The sequence below is a fragment of the Rhincodon typus genome, chromosome 13 (genome assembly GCF_021869965.1).
Source record: "Rhincodon typus isolate 14 chromosome 13, sRhiTyp1.1, whole genome shotgun sequence".
In the NCBI taxonomy this organism is placed as follows: Eukaryota; Metazoa; Chordata; class Chondrichthyes; order Orectolobiformes; family Rhincodontidae; genus Rhincodon; species Rhincodon typus.
In genome coordinates, this window is record NC_063344.1 from 14,407,688 (window position 1) to 14,435,033 (window position 27,346).

Sequence of the window (27,346 nt, forward strand, 5' to 3'; positions counted from 1 at the left end):
ATTGACCATTTGCAGGTGGAAATACAATGGAATGTTCAGTGATCTTGCAAATTGCACCACTTTATGATGCTGAAGACAATGAAATGTCATTCAGGACTATGCTGCCAGAAATAATGGCATCTTATCATATCACATCTTTGGCTTGCTGTAGGAATAATAACTGTTGGAAAATGAGAACTGAATTTGGGAAAAAAATAACAATGTGTTAGTGCTATCCAATCTGTACAATTTCTACTCACTACCCCCCACCCCTCAATCACGTGCCCACAGATTGCTATGTATCCAAACTAAATTCAATTCTAGACTAAGTAATGTGTTCACAGGACTAGTTACCATTCCATACCCATTGTTTAGATTATCTCATACAGTTAGAACATAATTAGCACAAAATATTCACTTGTATCAGTATTGACAATTAAAGCTGACCTCACTCAAATACAGCAACAAACACTCAAATGTTAACCTCATTCATTAGGTAGGAATACTGTCACTAACAATTTGCATTTCAGTTGATCTTATCTCCTGTCATATCCTCTTTGACCTTGGTGGTATCTTGCACTCAATAATCAGTCAGCACAAACAACAATGATGGAGATCTGTAATTATTTCTTTAACCAGCTCCAATTAATATGATTACAGTTAACTGCCAGGCTTTTATTAAATTTTATGTCTTAGAACTTAATTTAATTTAATTTAAAGTTTGGTGCATTCTCCATCACAACACCTCTACCAAACAGAATCTACTTGCCAAACGTTCCATACTCTCTTATCATGCTGTATAAATGTTAGTTTTCCCTTGAACTGGTATTCTTGCAAATTGTCCTGATGAGTGCAAGACAAAAGCTTCAAAAAATACATCTTTTTTAAGGAATACACTATTGGTATACAGCTTGAGGGGTACCACTCCACATCAAACATGGAGCAAAGTAATAAAGCAGGCCTCCATTTACTACCACGAGTGGTATGAAGATTGAACCCACAATGAGTAAGTGTGTCAAAAACAAACAGAACACATTTTGTTAAAGGTTTTGGCAACAAAAGATGGTCAAGATCTGAGAGTCAATCCTGGTCCTTCAGATTAAGAAATCATCCAAGAATATGCTTGTCCCTAAACATTTGTGAAATAGAGATGGTAACACAGGCAGGATTAGGCACAATGCCTCTCAAGATTAGTAGCTGACCAATAGCCAAAAATGACGTGGACTGATTCATCTTGATTAGAGGAGTAGGACTGACCTTCACAAGGCCAGGTTTCCTCGTTCTCTTGAATATGGTAGTTTGATGGTTGACATAATTCAGTAACTTAAGATGATTAAAGGCATTCAAGGAATAGACGGAGAGAAACACTTTCTATTGGCGTGAGGAGTCCAGAATAAGGGAATATAACCTTACAACAAGGGCAAGGCTTATACAATTAATGGTAGGGCCCTCGGTAGTATAATAGAACAGAGACACCCAGGGTTCAGGTACATAATTCTTTGAAATTTGCATCACAGTTAGACAGGTCGTTAAGAAGGCATAATTTACCATCCTTGCCTTCATTGCCAAGACCTTTTGAGTATAGAAGTTGGGATGACATGTTAAGGTTGTATAGGATTTTGGTGAGGCCTCTTCTGGAGTATCCTAAACCGATCTGGTCATCCTATTATAGGAAGGATATTATTAAACTGGAGAGAGTTTAGAAAAGAATTACCAGGATGTTGCCCGGAATGGAGAGTTTGAGTTATGAAGGAGAAGCTGGATAGGCTGGGATTTACTTCGCTGGAGTGAAGGAGGTGGAGGGGTGACTTTAAAAAAGTTTATAAAATCATAAGGGGCATAGATGAGGTGAATAGCAAAGGTCTTTTCCCTAAAGTCGTGGAGTTCAAAACTAGGGCAATATAGTTTAAAATGAGAGGAGAAAGATCAGAATCATGATGAAATAAAATGGCAGAACAGGCTCAAGGGTTGGAATAGCCCTTACTAGTTCCAATGTTACCACATTCCTAAATCCAGATTTGACTGCCAGAGACATATGACGCTACAAGGAATTAAAACAAATGCCTAATCTTTTTGGAGGGACTGGTTATTGAGAATGCACCCACAGATTGCAGCTGTCTACCAATCAACAGTATGGCAGAAGATAAGTTGCCTCCTTTGGTTCCACAGAAGATAAACCCAAAACTCTGCCATCCTTACCTGGCATGGCCACCATGGGATTCTAATTAAAGTGGTTGAGTCTGAAATGCCTTTTTGGCAATTAGGGATGGGCAATAAATTCTAGCCTAGTCAGTGGCACCAATGTCCCATGAATTAATTTTTAAAAATTGTGTGTTTGCCTAGAATGAAACTAAACCCACTTCTCTAGTGTGATGATTCACATGTAAACCTGATATTTGTGTAATTGGACAAAATCAGCATAAGGAATCTCAGCTCAAAAAGATGCCCAAAGGCTTCCGTGAGTCTTAAAATGTAAGTTTCTGCTCTTCTCACCATCATTCTTGCACATCACAGTTAAAGGGGTGAGGGGTGTGGTGGTGGACACATAAAGCCTTGCACTTATCATCTTGTAAATGATACATGCAACATTTTTCTTGATTGAAGTTCATAGATTTGAATGCGGTGGAAATGGATAACAAGTGACCAATGCAACGCTGGCTTTCTTTTTGCCCTAAGCCATGTCTAATTTCATGCCAAAAATGAGAAAGAGCCTGCAGTTGAAGATATTTTGTAAACTTCGAATGTGACTGATACTTATGTCATAAAAATGCATTAAATGAATGAGGTAATACAGGCCAAATTTCAGGTTTCAGAGAGAATACTTTTTAAAAAATGTTCAAACAGTGGCGATTGAAGAAACAGAAAAATTACTTTGGTTCCCATTGCACAAGAAAATCAGGTTGCAGTGGTGAGAAAAGTCTCTATATATGTTGGAACATGCTGTTCTGTGTCTAGCAATAATGTACACGGTGTTAATAAACATTGTTTGAAAGTAACCTTGAAGTGTGGCTTGAGCTCCAAATTACTCATTCAGACATGTTACAAAAGGGTATAGTTATGCGCATAAATCAATGGTAACCAAAATTCTGCTATCTCTTAAGCCACATAATTGGTTTACATCAAGATGATGATTGTGTTTAAATGCAAATACAAAGGAAACTCAATCCATAAAATGTAGATCTGGAGAAAATGTAAAATAATGGAAGGGACAGTAACTATATATACCATCTTTCTCTAAGAATGAGTTAACTGTGAACAGAAGTTGTCCAAAATGGACCAAAATTAGATAATTGAACAGTAATAAAACAAGTAACTGCGGATTCAAAGACATCTGAAACAAACAAAAGCAGAAATTGCTGGAGAAACCCAGCAGGTCTGGCTGCATCTGTGGAGAGATAACAGTTAATGTTTTGAATCCTGTGACCCTTCTTCAGAATTGGTTCTATTTCAGTTTTGTTTGTTTCAGACGTTTTGACATTGACCAGGATTGGACCTTCAGATCTGGATCTCACTTTGAGTTTGCCCCTAGTAAGATTTGGTAAAATGTAGGTGGCGCACCACACATGCACGCACAAGTGCACACACACAGAAGACACATACACACAGGCTCCCTGAGCAATCAGCAATTATTAGTTATTTCCTCTTGTCTCCTATAAGCTTCATTCAGGAGCTGTATCTCTTCTTGATAGCCTGATCTGTCGTGGTGCTGTTTGTAGCTATTCTGTCTGTGAGCCTCCACTGTGTCTGGGATCGATATGTTGATGTCACTGCCCGAGTGGCCTGTGGGGATGATCAATGAGTAAGAGGCCGACTCGGCCAGGTCCACCGATACGAAACGGTTCTCACGGCGCGAGTAGCGCAAGGATGGTGAGCGGGCTTGCGCTGAGGACTGGCTGATGTTGCTGACGATGGACACAGTATCCAGTGCCTCCTCGTTCTCGCAGATCTCCAGCACCTCCAGGTGGATTTTGACGCTGGTGTCAGCCAGGTTGCCTGGCGTGTCCTCAGCACTGGGCTCATGCCCCACACTCTTGGAGCGATACACCTCGACCTTCTTGGCCACCGGCGTTATCTTGCACCCCTCGCCGCTGATTTCGTAGGTGGACAAGGAGAGGGTCTTGCCTGTGGTTGGAGCATGCAGTGAGACCATTCCCTGAAAGGCACACAGCGGGATAGACAATCCATCTGTTCTCTAGGTGTAAGAACAAAGAAGAACATCGACATTGTCATTAGAAGTTCCTTGAAGGTAGAGAAACAGGCTTTCCTCACTATGAACATGTTCAATTCCCAAAGTTGTCCTAAAGAAGGTAACAGTTAATGGTGGAGCGTTGTGAATCATTGAATAAGATGTGGGGATTTGTAGCTCACAGGTTACCTCTTCTTCATTATACACTGCTGTACTGCTCCTGGTTATAACTATTCATAGAAAATCTTAACCATTAACAATAACCTTAAATATTAATAATGGCCAATACCATTAAACCTGCAAGAAAGCTTGTCAAATTGAAAGAAAAGCAGGAGATGAACTGTTTAACAGACTGATATCCATTTGATGAATGCCATGATGTGGAGGTGCTGGTGTTGGACTGGGGTGAACAATGTCAGAAATCACACGATGCCAGGTAATAGTCCAACAGGTTTATTTGAAAACATAAGCTTTCCGAGTCTTACTCCTTCTTCAGGTGTTAGTGAGAGAGGCAGTATCAGGCACAGAATTTATAAGTAAAAGATCAAAGGGTCACACCTTTGTTGAGGATGTACTAAACAAACCTCACATGTTGTTAAATCTTTAATCAGTTAGAAGTTTCCTGAAAAGGAATTTGGGGATTTACATATACATATTAATCAATTAAAACGTTCTAAATAAAGGGGCAATGCAACAAGAACAAAAAGAAGAAGGATTGGTAGGGAAAGAGGGATGGCTTAAATCAAAATGGTGTTTTTTTTCCCTTATTCATTAATGGGATGATGTTGCTGGCTAGGCAGCATTTATTGCCCATCCTTAATTGCCCAGGGCGCAGTTAAGAGTCAACCACATTGCTGTGGGTCTGGAATCATATGTACGCCAGATAAGGATAGCAGTTTCCTTCCCTAAAGGACCTTAGTGAACCAGATGGGTTTTCTCCCCCTTGACAATCAGTAATGGATTCACGGGCATCATTAGATTCTTAATTCCAGATATTTGTTTTATTGAATTCAAATTCCACCATCTGTTGCGGTGGGTTTCAAACCCAAGTCCCCAGCACATTATCTGGGTCTCAGAATTAACAGTCCAGTGAGAATACTACTAGACCATTGCCTCCCCCTTCTGGTCATCACACTCCCAGAAAGATGTGGAGGCTTTGAAAAGGGTACAGAAATGGTTTATCAGGATGTGGCCTGGTTTGGAGGGTATTAGCTATGAGGAGAGATTGGACAAACTTGCTTTGTTTTCACTTGAACATCAAAGAATGAAGGGCAACCTGATAGAAGTTTTCAAAATTATGAGAGCCATGGACAGAATGGAAAGACAGAGTTTTTTTCCCGGGGTGGAAATGTCAATTACTTGGGGAGATAGGTTTAAGGTAAAAGAGGGTATGTTTAAAGGAGATATGACAGACAAACATTTTTTACTCAGAGGATGGCAAGGGTCTGGAATGTGCTGCCAGATGGGGTGGTGGATGTAGACACAATAGGAACATTTAAGAAGCATCTTGACAGCTACATGGATAGATAGTGAATAGAGGGATACAGATTGTGTAGAGGCAAAAGGTTTTAGTTTAGAAAGGCATCATGCAGCGGTGCAATCTTGGTGGGCCAAGGGGCCTGTTCGTGTGCTGTACTGTTCTTTGTTCTTTGGTGAATTTTGTACATTGCTGGGTAGACGTAAGTATGTGGCTATACTGAGGCAGCTCGGTTACATTTGTGGGAACTTCTGGAAGGTTGGGTGTTTAAAGCACTCCTGCCTCAGTGGTGCCCACCTCTCTCAAAATGCTTCAGTGTAGTGGAGAAAGCCATATACTCCTTAACCAAGGACAACTGGGCATGAACATTTGCTCAGAAGAGAGGCAGGCAGTCAGGAATTATGACTCCTTCCATGGAGCACTACTTGACCTGCTGATGGCTACTTTAGCCAGACTCAGGAGCAGGTCCATGAGGAGATCCTCTGACCTGCCCACAAGTCTCCAGATCAAGCGCTCAAAGACAAGGAATGTGGGATTAAAGTGTAACTAAAGGAACAACAACAAATTATTCACATTAATTAAAAAGGGATGCAATCTCCCGCAGCCAGCACAGTCCAGGAACTCCACTGTAGAATAAACAGCTGAGCTGGGAGTCTGTTAACCACTTTAACCTACAATTGCATGAGGCTGCTTAGTGCAATAGCATCCACCCAGGTCCGTGATGGAAAGTGGCAGAATTCCCATGTCAAAAGCCCTCCATTGGGAACCCTGCCCCCGGGGAAGAATGGAATGTCAAGGTGTGTCAGGGTAGTGAATAAAGGTGCAAAAGTGGAAGGTGTGCAGCAGCAACACATTAGGAAGTCCCTCCAAGCTGTGTGGAACAACACAGAGGGTATTTCTATGAGGTGGCTCAGATTGTGAGGTGCAGTTTCCTGAGTGAGGTTCTCAAGACAAGGACAGATGTACAATTCCATCCGAGGTACCCAGCTCATTTTTAAAATATTTTCTTATCAACTTGTTCAGAGATGTTACTGCACACCTCTAGAGCCAGTGGAACTTGAACCCAGGCCTCCTGGCTCAAGAGGTAGCAATATTACCACGGCACTACAAGTCCAGCTAATTTGTTACGAAACCCATTATCAAATTCCCTCAATAAACAAATAACCGAGTAGTAATTAACAAGCACTGCCACTAGGGGCAGTGCAACAAGAGAAAAAAAGAAGGACAAGCAGGGAAAGAGGGACGGCTTAAATCAAAATGGCATCAGAGGGGTTGATAATGCACCCCCACACCCGCTGGTACCCAACTCTTTTTTGTGTGACCTGCCACTAAATTAATTAGGATGGCAGATAGAGCTGAGTTGGGCGGGTGGGGAGTTAGGTGAAGTGGATGAGTATTGATGGGGCACTGTGTCAGGAGGGGAGGACACTTGGGTCAAAGGGTAGCCAGGTCAAGTCAATGGGTAGTCCAGAACTCTTGCAGGCCAATCGGGAGTCACGGGTGTTGGTCTAAAGGAGGGGGATAGTATTGGGGAGGGAGCCACGGGGAGGGGAGTTGCCCATGAAATAGAATAGATTTTTTTCTTGGACTAACATTCCCTGCATAACTATCCGGGTAAGTAAGTTGTAACCATCTGAAGTCACAACAACTGGGGGAATTGCCTGTCGGAAGTTAAAACCTTTTGTGCAAACCCCATTGAATCTTCATATTGGAACTTCTGAGGAATCCCATGGGACATCTTTTGGGGCATGTCCCATATACGAACATCCAGAGACTGGAAAATCTGTGCCAATATTTTGAGAAGAGCCACAATGCTACTTAAGATGCTTGTAATGATGAAAACATAACATTTCTGCAAAGAATGGTTATATTACAGAAGGAGACATTTCAGTCTATGCTGTCTGTGCTGGTTTTCTAAGTCAGAAATCACACAACACCAGGTTATACTCCAAAAGGTTTATTTGAAAACACGAGCTTTCGGTGCTTCAGTCTTTCTTCAGGTGTTAGAAGGAGTGAGGCTCTGAAAGCTTGTGTTTGCAAATAAACCTGTTGGACTATACCCTGGTGTTGTGTGATTTCTGACTTTCTCCACCCCAGCCAGCACCTCCACATCCTGGTTTTCTAAAGGAACAATTCACCAAGCTGAACTCCCTGGCCTTCTTACCATGGACTTTCACTTGCTTTCTCTTCAAACAATGATCCAACACTGTCTCAAATGCTTCAATTCAATTTGTCTCCATTACACTTTCATGCAGTACATTTCAGATTCCAATAGGAAACTTCTCTTTATCTACTCTGCCCATAACCTTAAGATTCTGAATACTCCTTTTTAAATGTCACTTCTCCAAAGAGAATAGTTCCAACTTCTCCAGTGTATCTATGTAATAAAACTTTCTCTTTCCAGGAGCATTCTTGTGAACTTTTCCTGCCCTCTCTCTAATGCCTTTATGTCCTTCCTAAGGTGTGGTGTACAGTACTGGAGTTGAGGGTGACCACTGCTTTATATGAGTTCAAAATAACTCCCTGTCCTGAAGAAAGGTCACTCAACCCAAATGTTAAATCTGCTTTCTCTCCAAAGATGCTAGCAGATCTGCTGAGCTTTTCCAGCAATTTCTGTTTTGTTTTAAAATATCTTCCTCGCTTATCGACTGTTAATAAAGCCAGGATGCTGTATGTTTTATTTTACTCTTAAAGATTAGAGGCTGCCAAATATAAACACACGATTTAGAAAGGAGGCAAAGAAAACACAAATAATTGCAGATCAGTTATTCTAACATCAGCAGTGGACAAAATGCTAGAATCTATTTTAAAAGATGTGATAGCAGAACACTTGGAAAGTATTAACAGGATTAGTTAAAGTCAGTGTGGGTCTAGGAAAGGAGAATCAAACTTATCAAATCTACAGAAGGTTTTTGAAATGTAATTAACAAAATAGATAAGGGCGAACCATTGGATGTGGTGTATTTTGGTTTCAAGAGAGTTTTTTGATAAGATCACATGTAAGAGGCTCACGTATAAAATTAGAGCACATCGATTGAAGGTGAAATATTGGCATGAATGCAGCTTGCCTTGACAGATTGGAAACAGAGGGTGGGAGTTAATGTGCCTTTTTCTGAGTGGCAGGTGGTGAATCGTGGTATACCACAGGGATCAGTACTTGTCTCCCAGAGATTTATGGTGTATATAAATGGCATGCATGAGCAAATCAAAAACAATATTTTCATGTTTGCTGATGATGCAAAAGTAGATGGGATTGTGAGTTGTGAGAAGGATACAAGGAGGATTTAGGGCAATCTAGACAAGTTGAGTTGGTGGGAAGATATACTGTAGATGCAGTATAATGTGGATAAATATGAAATTATACACATCAGAGTGGAAAACTGAAAGAGAGGATATTATTTAGTTCATAATATATTGGGAAGTGTGGATATAAAAAGGGATCTGGGTGCCCTTGTACTCCATCAATGAAGGTAAAAAGCAAGTGCAGCAAGCATTTAGGAAGATAAATTGTATGTTGGCCTTCATTGCAAAAGGGTTTGAGTTCAGAAGTACAGAAACATAGAAACATTGAAAATAGAAGCAGGCATCGAACCTGCTGTGCTTTGCAATGTGATCATTGCCGATCATCCAATTTGGTCAATGTTGCTGCTATGTCCCCATATCATATGATTCCTTTAGCCTCAGAACTATATCTAACTCTTCCTTGAAAATATTACATTTTTTGGCATCAACTACTTTCTGTGGTAGAGAACTTCACAAGTTCACCACTTTCTGGGTGAATAAATTTCTCCTCATCTCAGTCCTAAATGGCCTACCCTGTATCCTTTGACTATGACCCTTGGGTCTGGACTCCTTTGTTATTGGTAACATTCTCCCTAATTTTACCTTGTGGAGTCCTGCTAGAATTTTCTAGGTTTCTACAAATCCTCCCTTATTCCTCTAAATTCTCATGAAAATAGCTCCAACTGATCCAGTTGCTCTTCATTTGTCAGTTCTGCCATTCAAGGAATCAGACTGGTCAGGGCAGGATGTCCTACTTAAGTCATACAGAGCTTTGGTAAGGCTGTACCTGGAGCAGTTTTAGTATACCTACTTAAAAAAGGGTATATTTACCATAGACGGAGTGTAGCAGAGGTTTACTAGGCTGATAATTGGGATGGCAGGATAGTCATATGAAAAGAGATTAGTTTGAGTGGGCTTGGATTCACTCAACTTCAGAAGAATGAGAGAGGATCTGATTGAAACATCTAAAATTCTAACAGGGCTGGACAGACTGGATGTAGGAAGGATGTTTTTCTTATTGGGTGTCTAGAACTTGAGGACACAGTCTCAGGATATGGGGAAGACCATTAGGGCTGAGATAAGGAAATACTTCTTTACACAAAGGATGGTCAATCCATGGAATTCGCTATCGCAGGAGACTGTGGAGGCTAAATCACTGAGTATATTCACGAAAGAAAGTGATTCATGTTGAGGTATTGAAGGCATCAAGATGACAAGAAAGTGGGAATATGGGATTGAGATAGAGGATCAGCCATGACCATATTGAATGACGGAGCAGGCTTAAGGGCTGAATGGTCTCCTCCTCTCCTATGTTTTAATCATCCTCTCAACCTGTCCTGCCACCTTCAATGATCTACGTACATGTAAACACAGGTCTCTCTGATCCTGCATTGCTTTTAGAATTGTGCCCCTTATTTCACATTGGTTCTCTGTGTTCCTCCAAACAAAATGAACAACTTCACACTCTTCTGCAATAAATTTCATCTACCATGCATTCTGGCATCCTGTCTATGTTCTTCTAAGAAAAGTTCTACACTCACACCCTCACAGTTCACAACTCCAAAAATGTTGAAACTGTGCCCTATATTTATAGAATGTTGTTTATTGAATGGCATTTTCTCATTAATACCACACTGATTGAAGTTTTTTTTAGAAAATGAAATAAATCATTTAATTACTGTCAACATGGGTTTGACTGATTAAGATTGGGAGCTGCACATTGGTCCTTAATAAACGGCATGTGGATCTGGAGCAATAGGTTGCAGAAAGCCAGGATTGCTGTTAACTGAGCTAAGTCAGTGCTCAGCATCACAGTTGAATACATTGTATAGTTCAAACTGCCTTTTTTAATTAGACCCTTCTCATTCCTTTTCCCAAGTTTCATTTCATCCTTGTGTTAAATATTTCAGAAGTTGCATTGAAGAGTGAAGTCTCTGCTGCGTGGAGACAATTAGTCTCCATACTTGACTTAACAATCTGACAGCTCTCATTCATGCGGTAACAAATGATTTAGAAGGTCAGTGGCAACACACACCCCACAGAGATGTCAAGATGACTCGGTTTCTGCTGCTTGGTGGCTGAACATTCTGAATGCCAAGGTAAAGCTTTGACAAAGAGTTTCTGGTGATAAATGGCTGATGCAGAAAGATTGGCTCACTGACTGCCTATCTCCTGGGAGAGATGCTGTCAATAGTATGTGACAGCTACTGGAGCAGCTATGAACGGCTGTCTAACTGAAAAAGCTGAAATTTGTTCGGATGGTTCAGTGCTGCATGGAGCCATTCATCTCACATCAACTCTTTTCTTTCATTTCACAAATTTCGGAAGAATGTAAACATTTTTCGAGCAAAGGTGCAAAAAAATAGCTTTGACATTCATGTCCCTTCCTAATTATCTCTTGATCGTTCTATAATCAGTACTGGAGGAGATTCCCATTGTAGGTGTTGTGAGTCTGCAGCGTTGTAAACATAACATGAATATTTGCATTGACCGCTGCATTCTTTTGTTCGACAGGAAAGTGAGGTCCTTGTTACTCTCTCAGATGATTGTAAAATATCCATAGCATTCTTGAAAAGGAGCAGGGCAGTTTCGCTCAACACATTTCACTACAACAGGTTATCAGGTCATTTATTTCATTGCAGTTTGGGGGATCCTGCTGTGGGCAAGTTGGCTTTTGCATATTCCTATGTTGCTACAATGATAGTAATTAAAAAATAGTTTTCCTTTGGCTGTGAGTCATCTAAGGATGGCCTGACTTCGTGAAAGGTGCTGTCAAAATTCAAGTAAAGCAGAAAAAGCTGGAGATGCTCAACAGCTCTGATGACATCTATAGAGAGAGAAACAGAGTTTGGAATTCATGTGGTGTCCTTTTATCAGGACAGTCTGAACTAGTAACTTTGTTTCTCTCTGCACAGACTTGCTACCAAATCTGCTGGGTATTTTTGAGTTTTACTCTTTTGACCGACTGTAGGTTTGTTCCTATTTAATTTCTTAAAACATACTAAGCTATACATTTTGATCTACCTTTACCTTAAGAACTAAAAGTAGAAAGGGATGTGTCATTGTTCTCTTTATGGGAAAACAGGATCACACATATTCTCAAACTGTTCTCAGAGTAGTCAAGATTTTTGTGAGATAACAAGGTGTAGAGCTGGATGAACACAGCAGGCCAAGCAGCATCAGAGGAGCAGGAAAACTGACGTTTCGGGTCTGTACGCTTCTTCAGAAATGGAGTTTTAATAGAGCTTTTCAAAATCTTGAGCAGTTTTGATAGAGTCAATACGGATAAAATATTTTCATTGCCGAAAGAGTCAATAATGAGTTGATAGAGATTGGAAGAATTTTGGACAGAATACAAAAGACAAATGAGATAATCTTTTACAACAGTTGTTATGATCTGGAACTCATTGCCTATGGGGATGATGAAGGCAGCTTGAATATTAATTTTCAGAATGACATTGGACATCAATTTGAAGAGGTGAAAATTTACAGGGCCATAGGGAAAGGCTTGGAATAATTAAATAGCTTATTCCCATCATTATATGATGGGCCAAATGGTCTGTTTCTGTTTTACACTATAAACCTACACAGTTGTACAGAATTCAAAAGGACGCTGAACGTGTCTGAGATTTCGGTTTACCTGGGCTAAGTGATTTATTGCAGGTTTCAAAACCAGGCTGAATACGTGGATTTGAGAACAATTGATAAATGTTCTTTCTTCTTCATCTAGCAAAATGATCTTGAAAAAAACCAAGAAAAGCTCATTGTACTTGTTCTAAAATGAAGCTGAGTTCCATTATTTGCCTGGGATTTTTGCCCAAGATGATCATACAACAAGCTGGCATAAATAAAAATTTTTACAGACCAAGTTAGTATCCTGAGATAGTTTGTAAGGAAACAGCAAGGCTTGATTTGATCCTTTCAGTGACTTTGTGATTCTTTCCCCCCAAACACTGCTCTGCAATTATCATTCATGCAAGCAGATAAGCATGGAGTTCTTCCTCCAGCTTTGAACAGTGTGGCAATGATATACTCTTATTTTAGAACTACTGCTTTTTGACAAATGTCTTCTCAACTTATCACTTATGACAGCATAAGTGACATTCATGTGTTAGATGCAAAGATGCAAGCTCAATGTGTTGATAGGTTTGTTTTAAGCTTCTTTCCCCTCTACTCAAGTTGATTTGCCAGGAATGAAAGACAATATCATTACAGAGAGAGATTTGAGACATTTTCACTGGAGCGGTGAGGAGATTTAATCAAAAGTGAAAAATAAATAAAGGGTTTTGTTCAAGACACAAGGAAAAACTTTTAATAAAAAGAGAAAGTGCTGCAGGAATTCAGCAGGCCTGACAGTATCTGTGTACAGAGAAACAGAGATGACAGTTCTGGTCAGAAGAAGCGTCATTTTGGATTCAAAATGTTAACTCTGATGTTTTAACTCTGATTTGACAAAATGTTAGATGTTGCCAGACCTGTTGAGTTTCTCTAGTATTTTCTGGTTTTTTTTGTATTTCAGATTTCCAGCATCTACAGCATTTTGCTTTTATTTGAAGGAAAACTGTTCCTTTGTTTGAAGGATTGTTGATAAGGCAGTCATTGGTTGAAAATTGCCAGAGATTAGGAGACATGCATTTATGCAGTTGCTAATTGAACAGGAAATGGTTGAGACAGTGATTGCATTAAGAGTAAGTTGTATCAACAGTGATAATACTAATGTGCATTTACATAGCAATCTTAACATAGCTTCACTTCTTGAGGAGCTTTACAGGAATAGTATATGATGCCAGCGTGACACAGGAAACCAAAAAGGGTTAAGTTTTAAGGAGTATCTTAAACAAGTATAATTGTATAGGGCTTTGGTGAGATCACACCTGGAGTATTGTGTGTGGTTTTGATTTCTACATTGAAGAAAGGATATCTTGCATTGAAGACAGCGCAGTGAAAGTTTCTAGATTAGTTTCTGAGCTGAGAGGCTTGTCCTGTGAGATGATGCTCTGTAAATTGGGCCTTTATTCCCTGGAGTTTAGAAGAATGAGAGGTGATCTCATTAAATCATACAAAATTCTGAGGGGACTTGACAGGGTGAAATTTCAGAGGTTGTTTCTTGTTGTAGGAGAAACTAGAACTGGGGAGAATTTAATAATAAGAAGTCTCACTGTTAAAATGGAGCTGAGGAGAATTATTTCTTACAAAGGGTACTAAAGTGTGGAACTCTCTTCCCTAGAAGGTATAGAAGGCTAGATCATTCAAATTATTCAAGGCTGTGTTTGATAGAGTTTTGACAGTCAATGGATTGTGGGGGGAAAACAGGAAAGTGCAGTTGAGACCACTGCAAAACCAGGCGTGATCTTATTGAATGTCAGAGCAGGCTTGAAGGGATGAATGGCCTACTCTGGTTTATGTTCATATAACAGAGGCAGAGAAGCACAGTGGTTCAGCAAACAGGAGGAAAATTTCTGCATTTTTGGCTGGAGACATGCCCACTAATAGTGAAAATGGTGGAAATTGGAGGCATGTAGAGTTCCCAGAGTGGTACAGAACTGGAGGAGATTGCAAACAGAGGGAGGGATGGGGTATAAAAGAGATTTGAAAATAATAATGAGAGTTTTTAAATCAAGAGATTGTCAGATCGGAAAGGATGGGATGTGAGGGTATAAGTGAACAAAACCTAGTGTGAGTTAAGGCATGGCTGGCAGAGTTCTGAATGTCGGACGATAAAGTAGAGATACAGTGACAAAGCAAGGCAATGGGTTTGGTTTTGAATTGATTTGTAAAACACCAATACAGAGTTGATGTTATTGAATGGTTGCATCTATGTCACAGATAGCTTTAATGTTATATAGCTTACATGTTTAATGTTATAAAATATACCAAAGTGCTTCACCAGAGTGTGCCTCAAATAAAATTTGACTTTGAACCACAAAAAAAGATATCAAGACAAGTGGTAAAAGGCTCAGATGGAGCCAGGTTATAAGGCATGTTTTAAAATCGGAAAGTGGGGCAAGGATCTGTAGGGTGACTAATCCAAGGCATAGGATTTAACAGTTGAATGCATTTCAACCAATACAGTAACAAAAGAAATTGTGGTTATACAAGAGAATAGAACAATACACAGTTTGCAGAAGATTGTAGGGGTGGAGGAGGTTACAGAGTAAGGCAGGAGCAAAGCCATAGAAGGATTTGAACATAAGAATGCGAAGTATAAAACATTTATTCAGAAACATGGGAAATGCATTGAACAGAATGTAACCCTTTTCTATCTCTGTCCCATTCTGAACATATATTTTCTTTAATCCAATTTATTGCGGTTTCCTACAGAGAGCTAATAAACAGTACATTTCCCAGAGCAGGTTGCCAACTCCTGAGACACATAATAATTTCTAGTTTAATATCAAATAAAGGAGACACATCACAAAAAAACAAAATAATTTCTAACAGACTTGTCTCCTGGTAACACAGAAATGAAATTATTTCTTCCTGCTTTGCAGGATGTGTGAGGAGAATTAAAATGCAGTTTATAATTTGGTTTTAGTAACTGAAGCACAGTTATAATGAAATGCAGAAACTGGATTTAAGTAGTGCCTTTCACAATCAAAAGCTCTTTACATCGAGTGAAATACTGCTGAAGTGTAGTCACTGTTGTAATGTAGGAAGTGCAGTAGGCAATTTATGCACAGCAAGTTCCTACAAACAGCAATATGATAATGACCAGATATTCTGCTTAAAATAACACCAAAGGATCTTTTAGGTCCACCTCAGAAGGGTGACAGAGGCTTGATTTATTAACTAAGGGAAGCAATGGCCTAGTGGAATTAATGCTAGGCTTTCAATGTAGAGACCAAGGTCATGTTCTGGGGATGAATCTCCAAATCCTACCAGGGCAGATGGTGGAATTTGAATCCAATTTTAAAAAATCTGGAATTAAGATACTGGTAATGACACATGAACTGTTGTGAATTGTCAGGGAAAACCCATCTGGTTCACTAATGTCCTTTAGGGAAGGAAACTGATACCGTTACCTGGACTAGCCTACATGTGACTCCAGACCCACAACAACGTGGTTGACTCTTAACTCCCTTGTGAGCAATGAGGAAAGAGCAATAAAATGCTGACCCAACCAGTGACACCCACGTCATGGATTAATGAAAGAAACTAATCTGGAAAGTGTTACCTCTGGCAATGCTTTAATATTGAGTATTTCAGTGGCAAGTTCTTCCAGAACTCAAGTGAGAACTCTCCTGCTTTTATTCATATTAATTGAATGCTACTCCTGATTGGTAGTTAATCACTTCTGGTTGAAGGAGTATGTAGGGGCCAAATGGCCTCATTTGGCACTGTAACAATTCTTTGATTCTGTCATCTTGTATGTCTCTGTGTGTGTATGCATGTGTAATTATGGTATGAATAATATGATTGCTGAATAATTGTTGAAAAACCTAGCAACAATCATTTTTTTGGCATTACCTCAGCATGTGGATTGTACGCTTCAGTGCTGCCAATACCTGTGAAACTGCTATTCTTCAGGAAAGAAAATTCAGCACTGACAGTGGTGGTGGTATTGATGGTCTGTGTGTGTGTGTGTGTGTGTGTGTGTGTACAGTAAGAGTGGGAGAGGTTCCAAGTCACTAATGTGATGGAATGAAACTGGAGCCTTCACCATCACTATTCATAAATCCAGATTATAACATACATGCCTGTACTGCCGCTGCAATTCAGGCTCCCTGTGGTCTAGTTGGTCTCAGGTAGCATGTGTGGATCACAATGGTGTCAACAGCACAGTGTTCATTTCTCATTCTAGCGAGGGTCAAATTCGGGACTTGCCGACTGTGGTCAGACCTCTCTTGGGATAAAGAACTCAATAAAAACACATAACAAGAAACAGAAGTGTTGCGCCATTTGGAATTCCCAAAGTTAATTCCTGCAACATCTGAAAACATTCCCAATAATGACATTGTGTTATACGTTAAAAATATTCATCACATTGAGATAGTTTATGGCAAGAATTTTTGTGTTATGTCATTGACTGGCTTGCCTATTTAAATAAATAGAGGTCACCATCTTTGTTTAAGTTCCCAACAAATGTATTTCATACAGGTGTGAAAGATGTTCCTACATAACGACACTTGAGGTTTCCCTCAATGGTTGTTTGTGTAATAAAACCTTGGGTTTAGGATTTGGTTAACATACCAGATAGGCATATGCTTTATTATGCACTTGTAAACGCGCTCACCTGTCGTGGGGTCCTTTCAGACTTGCTTCGACACCACTCCCAGTCAACCAGCTCCAACTTGCGCCCTTCCTCCTGGGTCAGTTTGCGCTCTGAGCCTTCCGGGGTACCTGCGACTGATTTCCCGGGTTCGTTGCTGTTCCCCTTGTCCGGACGAGTGTCGACTTTGCACGGTTCGGCGCCCTGGTCTGATAAAACCCGCTGGGAGCTGTCCCGAGAAGCGATGGTGCTGATCTCGATCCTGGCGTCGCTCCGAGTTTCCGTGTGTTGGACTGGGGCAAATTTGCTGCACTCAGATGCGCAGGCGGTCAGATTATGGTGTGATAGAGACTTATTTTCTTCAACACTGCAGCTGTTTGCTTGGGATATCTTATAAATCTCGTATCCTTGCTGGAATGACAGGTTGAATTCAAAGCCTCTTCGTTTTGCTAGATAAGGTCAGAATTATTTGTTAATGAATAACCATTGTCTTAATGTTACTTAAAAAAAGTCAGATCGAGCAATTATTTGCACATTTTACTTTGTGAAAGCACCTGAATTTATTTCCAATAGAGATAAACGTGCAGCACATTTGGCACAATAACCAACATCAAAATGAAGGGATTTGGTAAATGCATTAGAGAAAGTTTGAGTCCAGAATTGGAAACTCTGGTTTTTGTTTCACTTAATTACTCTCACTAAGATTGTGAGAAGAGATGCTAGGAAACATTAAACCAACTGGGATCAACGTCAGCCGTGGCTCAGTCAGCAGTTTTCTTTTCTCTGCATTAGAATGTTGTAGGTTAAAGTCCCTTATCAGGGACTTAAACACATAATCCAGGTTGGCACTCTTACCACAGCCCCAAGGGAACACTGCACTGTCAGGGGGGACACCCTTCAGAGGAAATGTCAAACCAGGCTCTGGTGTCTGCTGTCTTAGATAGGCATAAAATACCTCCTTCAATCTGATCATCATAGGCTCTTTACCAAATTACATTTTAGGAGGAGGCTGCTGTGTGCAAAATGGCTACTGCTGAGCATGCTAAAAATAAACATGTGAAACATTGCAGAGATTATAGATATGACAAAGAGAATGACTTATATGTAACTTTTCCATGATCACTGGATGATGTAAAGTGCTTTACAGCAAATTAAGTACTTGTTGAAGTACAGTCACTGTTTTAATGTAAGAAATGTAGAAACAAAGTTTTGCATAGTATACTGTTACAACTGTCATGTGATATTAAGACAATAATTTCTTGTCATGTTAATTGAGGGCTAAAAATAAATACTTTAAAAATTATAAGGCAGTACCCCTTTTGGAGGATAAATGAAATAGTTCTAAATAAATAAACATACAAAGATTGCACAGAAGTAGGCCATCCAGCCCCTCTGTTCTTCTCTGCCATTTCAATAAGATCATGGCTATTTTTAGTTTTTCAAAATCTGCATTCCTGAGTACTCAATACCATTTGATCTTGTTTCCCTACAGGAATCCATCTTAAAAGATATTCAATTATGTGCCTCCACCACCTTCTGAGGCAGATAGTTCCAAAGTCATACAACCATCAATGAGAGTAAAGTTCTAAGCTCTGCATGGTTGACTCATGATACAACTGAAACCGTTTTCAGGAACTTATTGTCTAGGAATCACTGGCTGGTTTTTCATAGAATAGAAAATGCCAGCATGTACCAGCCAGATATCTGGATCTGAAGGAAAAAATATCCATTAGTGTTTTGGGTGTAGTACCTCATAAAACTTGATTAATTTTCCCCCTGTTTTTCAGGTGCTATAGTATTGCCTGTATTGTTCTTCTTTATCTCAATTTTTCGGTGTTCAGATATTTTGCCATTTCAAAATGAATAATGTTTCCCTTAAATTCAATGAAGATTCCCAATATACTCCCTGGACTTCATGAACTATTTTCAAACTAGGGAAATAAAGATAATGCTTGAAATTATATTGCGCCTTTTAAGATGTACCAAATAGCTGAACAACTCATAAAATGCTGAGGTGTAATCATGACTGTTTTGAACATTTATTAGTGAAGTATGCTTCTTAAAAAAGAACTAACAGCTAATTCCTGGGAAACTATATGAGAAATATATTTGCTACATTAGGCAGCACATGGGTTAGGAATATAGGAAATGGAAACAGCAGAAGACCATTTGACTCCTAGAACATTCTCCACCATTGATCCAAATTACGGCTGATCTTCTACTTCAATGCTAGGTTTTTGCACCATCCAGATATCCATAGGTATTATTAATATGTAGAAATCTATCAATCTCTCAATCTATCAATGTTCAACTATTGAAGCTTTACAGCCTCTGAGGTGGAGAATTAAAAATAATTCACCACCCTCTGAGTGAAGGTATTCCTCCTCATCTCAGTTTCAAATGGCCGATGACTGTGTCCCTTAGTTCAAGACCTCCTAAGCTTCCTTTCTATATCTACCTTCTAAAGCCCTGTATGCTTCAATTAAATCACTTATCATTCTTCTAAACACTAAAGAATATAGGGCTAAGGAAGCCTAGCAAAACTGGAATCAATGGGAATTAAGGGAGAATTTCTCCAATGGTTGGAGTCATATATGGCACAAAGAAAGATGGTTGTGGTTGTTGGAAATCTTGGACATCACTGCAGTGGTACATCAGGTTAGTGTCTTGGGCCCAACCTTATTCAACTGCTTCATCAATGAACTTAAATGCATCATAAGGTCAGAATGGAAATGCTCACTGATGATTGCATTTATGGCCAATCGCATGCCTGGTTTGTTTCTTGTAAATGGTGGACAGGTTTTGGAGAGTGAGGTGAGCAACTTGCTGTGAGATTCCTAGTCTGCCACCTGTTTTTGTACCCATGTGTTTAAATGGCTAGTCTATTTCAGTTACTGGTCAATAGTAATCCCAGGATGTTGTTAGTCTAGATTCACTAATGATGATGCCATTGAATGTCAAGGGATGATATCTAGATTCTCTCTTGTTGGAGATGGTCATTGCCTGGCACTTGTGTGACATGCATGTTCCTTGCCACTTGTCAGCCCAAGCCCAAGAATATTGTCCAGGTTTTGCTGCATTTGAGAATAGATTTTTTCAGTATCTGAGGAGTCACGAATGATACTGAACATTGTGCAGCCACCAGTGAACATCACTAGTTCTGACCCTATGTTGATGTGAAGGTTACTGGTGATGCATTATGGCTTGGGAAGAGCTAATAAGCAGCAGCTTTCAGGAAGTAGGAGACCCAGAGGTGTTAGAGAGAGCCTGGAGACTGAGTGTTAACCCTGTGCTCTGAAGTAAACTATGTCATGGTCAGCCTATACATCTGCCCTGTTCTGATAGGCATTACACTGCATAATTTGTAAAGTTTGACTTAACTCATCAGAATGTCTCTTGTTGCTTTATTAGTTTTAGTCTTAAAAGAACAAATAAATATTATGGTTTGGGTTTAAATGGTAAACTTACAAAGTTAAAAACTGTGCATGTTAGAGAGAATACCATCATTCAGGGTATGTTTCCTAACATCTGAATGCAAAATTGAAAGTGTGTCGTGTGACAGTTATAAATTGAGGGACTGAGGTTACAAAATGATCCATCAGGATATAACTCAAGCAATTTTGTATTTGAGTGACTATTTTTCTCAGTTCCTGTCCGCCACACATCTCCCTGGTGAAATCTGAAAGTATTTCAAATGCTTGCTCAGAGGATTTATTATTCAGAAATAAACTTGTAGGCAGCATTTTAACCATTTTTAAACAAATGTTTAATTGCTTAGTATTTGTGGAGTGATAAACTGAACATTAGTTTGCAAAGTTAGTAGATAGCATTGAAAGGTCTATAGAATAATGATGTCTTAATTAATTTCTTTAATGATTACTTTGATTTTGGTAACTACAAACTGGTGTTGTATCTTTGTTTAAGAAAGATTGTAAGGAGAAACCAGGGAACTGTAGACCTATGAGTATGACTTCGGTTGTGGATAATTGTTGGAGGTGATTATAAAAGATAGGATTTTTGGATATTTAGAGAGGCAAAATTTGGTTAGAGATAGTCAGCATGGTTTTGTGCAAGGAAAATCATGCCTCTCAAACTTGATTCAGTTTTTTGAGGAAACTACCAAAAAGATTGATGATGGCAGAGCAGCCATCATCTTATTTGGATTTTAGTAAAGCCTTTGACAAAGGTTTCATGGTAGACTAATTAGTAAACTTAGATCACGTGGGATTCAGGGTGAGCTTACCAATTGGATACACAATTGGCTTAATGGTAGAAGACAGAAAATAATGGTGGAGGCCTGGGACGAGTGGTGTTCCACAGAGATCCCCAGTTCTGAGGAAGGGTCAACGGACCCGAAACATTAACACTGATTTTTTCTTCACAGGTGCTGCCAGATCTGCTGAGCTTTTCCAGCAACTTCTGTTTTGTTGGTGTTCCACAGCGATCAGTTCTGGGTCCTCTTTTGTTTGTCATTTACATAAATGATTTGGATGAGAATATAGATTGCATGATTAGTAAGTTTGCAGTTGACACCAAAATTGGTGGCACTGTAGACAGCGAAGGAGGTTTTCTAAGATTGCAAAGGGATCTTGATAAAATGGGTTAATGGCCTGAAAAATGGCAGATGGAGTTCAATTTGGATAAATGCAAGATATTGCATTTTGGTACAGCAAACAAGGGTAGGGCTTATACAATTAATGACAGGGTATTGGTAGTGTTGTAGGACAGAGGGACCTAGGGGGGCAGGTACATAATTCTTTGAAGTTTGTATCACATATAGAAAGGGTGCTTAAAAAGGCATTTGGCATGATTGCTTTCATTGCTCGGTGCTTTGTCTATAGGAATTGGGATGTTATGTTGAGGTTGTACGGACATTGGTGAGGCCTCCTCTGGAATACTGTGTCCAGTTCTGGTTCCTCAGCTATAGGAAGGATATGATCAAGCTGGAGAGGGTTCAGAAGAGATTTATCAGGATATTGCCAGGTATGGAATGTTTGAGTTATAAAGAAAGGCTGGATAGGCTGGGACCTTTTCTCATTGGGGTGTAGGAGGTTGAGAGGTGACCAGATATAAGTTTATAAAATAATGACACGTGTAGGTGGAGTTGATGGTAGTTGTCTTTTCCCTAAGATGGGGAATTTCAAGACTAGGGGGCACTTTTTTAAGGTGAGAGAAGATTTAAAAAAGACACAGGAGGGAATTTTTTTTACACAAAGGGTGGTTTGCATGTGCAATGAGCTTCCTGAGGAAGTGGTGAATGTGGGTACAATTACAACATTTAAAAGACATTTGGATGGATACATGAATAGGAAAGGTTTGTAGGGATATGGGCCAGGAGCAGGCAGGTGGGACTAGTTTAATTTGGGATTATGTTCAGCATGGAATGGATTGAAGGGTCTGTTTCCATGCTGTATGACTCTATGATTCTATGGCTCCATAATTGCACAATGAAATGACTATGACTCGTATTGCACAATGAAATGATCACCTTGTTGTAAAGTGTTTTAATGTAACATGAATGTTAGGAAAGATATAGTGACTTATTGATCATGTTGCTGGACTAGTAATGAGATGTCTAACTAATCAACTAGAGATATGAGTTTGGTCCCCACCATGGTTTTCAGGAAATTTAAAATCAATTAATTAAATAAATTGGGAATGAACAAAGCTGGTGCCAGTAAAATTATCCACAAAATTATCAATTGTTTAAAAAATGCATCTGGTTATCTTAATGTTCCTTGAAGAAATACATCTCCCGCTCTTACCGGTCTGGCCTGTGTGTGCCTGCAGAACCACAGCAACATGGTTAATTCTTAACTGCCCTCTGAAACAGTATAACAAACCATTCAATTTTATTCAAGAAGGAAACTCACCAGTAATTCCTCAACAGCAATTAGGAATGGGCGAATAATTGTTGGCCTTGCTGGCAATATCACATGATCTGAGTGATATTTTAAACAAAAATCCAATTAAGCAAAAATGTATTGATTCTTTACTAGGTTCCATTGATACCAGATGTGTGCATCATTAATCATGGGTGCATGTATATATATCCTGAATGGATATCTTGAAAATGAGTATGATATTCAACTTGCAGATGTAATGGAACATAACCTGGCCAGTGGTATTCTCAAACATACAAAGCTTTATCTTTGTGGTTAGACTATTAATACTTATAGAAGCTCTTGCAAGGTCAATGACAGATGATGAACTCCCATTAAGGGAATTGGGCAATTTAGAATAAAGTGCTATCATACAATTTAATGTAAATTGCTAATTATATCAGGCTTTACTTCACTGCATAAGACATTGCCACAGCACATTTAATTTTTTGTGAGTATAGATTTCATATTTGCAAAAAATCGCTTGCCAAACAAATGTGTCTGGGCTATCTTAAGCTAAGGCATGTTGCTCGTTGTATTCTTTGCAAATCATTGGCTCAAATTATTTTGTAGTCTATCAGTATATACTTCTATCCCTCTTTTCCTCAAATATTCATCCAGCTTTTCCTTATATATACCTATGCCATCTACCTAAGTACTCCCTGTGGCAACAGTTTCCATGTTTTAACCATTCTCTAGGTGAAGATGTTAGATGAACAGTTTTAGCAAAGAAGTAAGAAGAAAAAATGAACAGCTTAGGCTGCCAATACGTTTTTGCATTGCAATACACTCCCAAACTTGGTGACATTACATTTAGTATCCTCAGCTAAATCATTAATATATATTGTGTTTAGCTGGGGTCCAAGCACTGTGGTATCCCACTAGTCACTTACTGCCACTAGGAAAAGGGCTTGTTTTTCCTATATTAGCATATTCTCCCCAATCTTATGTGTTTTGACATTCTTTTTACCTCAATATCATTACTTAGGAGTCACCACCTTATTCATGGTAGCAATTTGCTATCAAGTTTCTTCTTTAGATTTGGCAGCTGTAGAATCATTCCTGTTTTATTCTTCTATAGTTGCTTCATGTGTACAGTTTTGCTCAATCATATTGATAACTAGTGACAACCTGCCCACTTTTTGGCAAAGTAAAAGAAATGCTTTGAAGGTAATTATTATTTTTACTTTGCAATAATTTAGAAGAGTGGTGACTCGGGTGGAAGCTTTATGCTTATGAAATGCAACTTTTGTTCTTTAATGATGACTTTCATGTTTGCTAGCTGTCCAGTCAGTTTGACTGCTGTGACTGACATCTCTTGTGGAAGCAACTCTCTTTTCATAAGGTGCCACTTCAAAGAAAATTGAAAAAAAAAGCACACAGTTGTAAGGTAAATGGATTTTTATAGAATGATCTTTACATCTTGAGAGTTAACATGACTAAACTGAATAATACATCCAGGGACTTAACAATTTGTTGGTCTCTGATGTTGTAACATGAAAGGCTGGATTCATGCTGCCATTTCCAGCCCAAACCTCATCTGGAAGCCTAATTAAAAGCCATTAGTTAGGAAGAAATGATTTCCTTTCTAATGTGGACTTACAATGGAGTACAATTTTTGATTACTTTTCCTGCAGTTAACCTGGGTTTGGATTAGTTGCAAATTGTGAGTAAGTTCGAATTCATAGCTATACTCTACAGAAGAGATCTGCTGAATGGTGATGGTGACCTTTAGGCTTAATGGAAAGAGGTCCAATGTAAACTCAGCAGTATTTTTTTCCTGTGATTTTTAAAGAGCTGTGTTGAATATGTGAATGATAAAAAGTGGTGATGCAATAGGTTCTCACAATGGTTTAACTGTAAAAGCCACAACAAATTCAGGCAAGAAAAGGTGCTTTTTTCATGAGGAAATTGAGGCGTTACTGTCAGAGACACACCACTACATCATTAGAGTCACAGTGTCATCGAGATAAACAGGATGGAAATAGACCCTTTGGTCCAACTCGTCCATGCCAACTAGATATCCTAAATAAATCTAGTCCCATTTGTCAGCATTTCTAGTGGTGTAATTGTTGTAATTGTACCAGTCTCCACCATGTCCTCGACACGCACCACCCTCTGCATGAAAAAGTTGCACTTTAGGTCCCTTTTAAATCTTTTCCCTCTCATCTTAAACCTATGCCCTCCAGTATTGGACACCCCAGCCTGGGGAAAAGACCTTACCTGTTTACCTGATCCATGCCCCTCATGATTTTAGAAACATCTATAAGGTCACCCCTCAGCGTCCAACGCTCCAGGCAAAATAGCCCCAGCCTATTCAGCCTCTCCCTATAGCTCAAACCCTTCAACCCTGGCCACCTCCTCCTAAATCTTTTCTGAATCCTTTCTGGTTTCACAACATCCATCCTATAGGAGGGAGACCAGAATTGCATGCAATGCACCAAAAGTAGCCTAACCAATGTCCTGTACAGCCGCAGCATGACCTCCCAACTCCTTTACTCAATGCACTGACCAATAAAGGCAAGCATACCACACGCCTTCTTCACTATCCTGTCTACATACAAGTTGACTCTCAAGGAAATATGAACCTGCACGCCAAGGTCTCTTTGTTCAGCAACACTCTTCAGGACCTTACCATTAAGTGTATAAGTTCTGCCCTGATTTGCCTTTCAAAAATGTTTACCTAAATTAAACTGCATCTACCACTCCTCAGCCCATTGGCCCATCTGATCAAGCTCCATTGTACTCTGAGGTAACCTTCTTCGCTGTCCACTACATCTCCAATTTTGAAGTCATCTGCAAACTTACTAACCATGCCTCATATGTTCACATCCAAATCGGTTATATATCTTATTGTCTGGCTCCCCATGCAGATCAATTGAACAGTGTGACGTTCCTTCATCTGTGCAGATTATGGAATGTAATCTCATCATGGGAACTTAAGTGATTGTTGACTGTAAAATTCAGCTCCATCATGCTGCTTTTGCCTGGAGCACACAGATGAATCAAATCATAATTTCCATATTGAACCACACAAGTCTCCTTAACACTCCCTCTTAAACACTACAAAGGTATCCACACTCACCACACCACCTTAATATGACTATTTAAGGATATAAGACATAGGAGCAGCAGTTGGCCATTTAATAAAGCATTGTAGCAATGTAAGAATCACCTTTGAACCTACAGGTGAAGCATGTTAAAATTCGCTCAAATTCTAAAGTTATTCACATCTTGATTGGTCTGAACAATGTAAGCAGAAAGGATGGTAGACATGTTGGCTATATCCTGTGTGAGTTATGAATTTCACTGTTGACGAGAACAATGGATCTGGGATTGTCCTTTGTAAAGTTCAAGTCTGGAATTCTGGCAAGAAGATATCCTGGCTTCAAAACACACTCTGACATTATATGATACAATTCACAAACTAGGGTATAGAATGTCAGGATCAGTGCCTCTAAGCTCTGAACTCATGGCATGGCTAGTCATTCAACATCTACAGAAGCCAAGTCTGATCAACTTGGGTTGGCAGGAAACTAAGTTGAATGAATGAACTGTACAACTGTAATAGTTATCCTATTAGTGTGTGAGTAATAAACTTGTATTTTGGTAGTACATTTGAGTCAAAATCACAAGGACTCATTTATTTACATTTGAAAGATTTTCTAACAAAGTGATTATATCTTTCTTTCATAGTTGCAGAGTTCACAGAATAACTGTTTTCAATGTTACAGGAGTCTGGAAGAACTTTTAGATTCAGAACAAGTAATTGTTGAACATTGACACGCAGATCAGAGGAAATGGATGTTTATCTTCAGAAAGCCTGCTTTCAGTTAAGAGAACTCTAATTGCTGTTTCTCTTAGCTGCAACATTATGGGTTGATTGAGTGTGGGTAGCAGAGAGGGATAAATGTGTTTGCAAGGGAACAGGAAGACGATTCACCATGAATCCACCTAGATTCAAGAAGAAATTCTTCCACCTCCATCCTCAGGTGGGAACAGTGCCTGAAATAGCTATATTACACCAAAGAGGTAGTCACTTAGCTGCACCATTTCCAACAACTGGACCCATAGCCACACAGCATGGTGAAGATCATTGTGGTTCTTAACTTGTAGACCAGCAGATCCTTCCAGGAAAGAGCAAACAATATTGCCATCATGTCAAGTTTACAATATTATTATGGAACTGACAGAGGAGCTGTGTGTCATGAAAGGGTAGTTCATAGTCTTCTCCCTTATCAAAGAGCAGCATTATGTATGGGAATGTCTTTTTGACAAGCTAGTGTGATTCCCAATTGAGCAGGAGCCATCAACTACACTTATATATTTTT

The 27,346-nt window shown here is 39.4% G+C and overlaps 1 protein-coding gene across 1 annotated transcript in view; it reads right to left on the reverse strand.

The window, feature by feature from the left end:
• Positions 1 to 3,598: 3,598 nt before the first annotated feature.
• LOC109914602 (probable G-protein coupled receptor 149) overlaps positions 3,599 to 27,346 on the reverse strand; it is a 35,842-nt gene continuing 12,094 nt past the window's right edge. The window contains exons 3-4 of the mRNA XM_020514215.2: positions 17,158 to 17,582; positions 3,599 to 4,171 (exon numbers count right to left, since the gene is read on the reverse strand). Of these exons, the coding sequence (XP_020369804.1) occupies positions 3,599 to 4,171; positions 17,158 to 17,582 (998 nt within the window). The remainder of the gene's footprint in view (positions 4,172 to 17,157; positions 17,583 to 27,346) is intronic.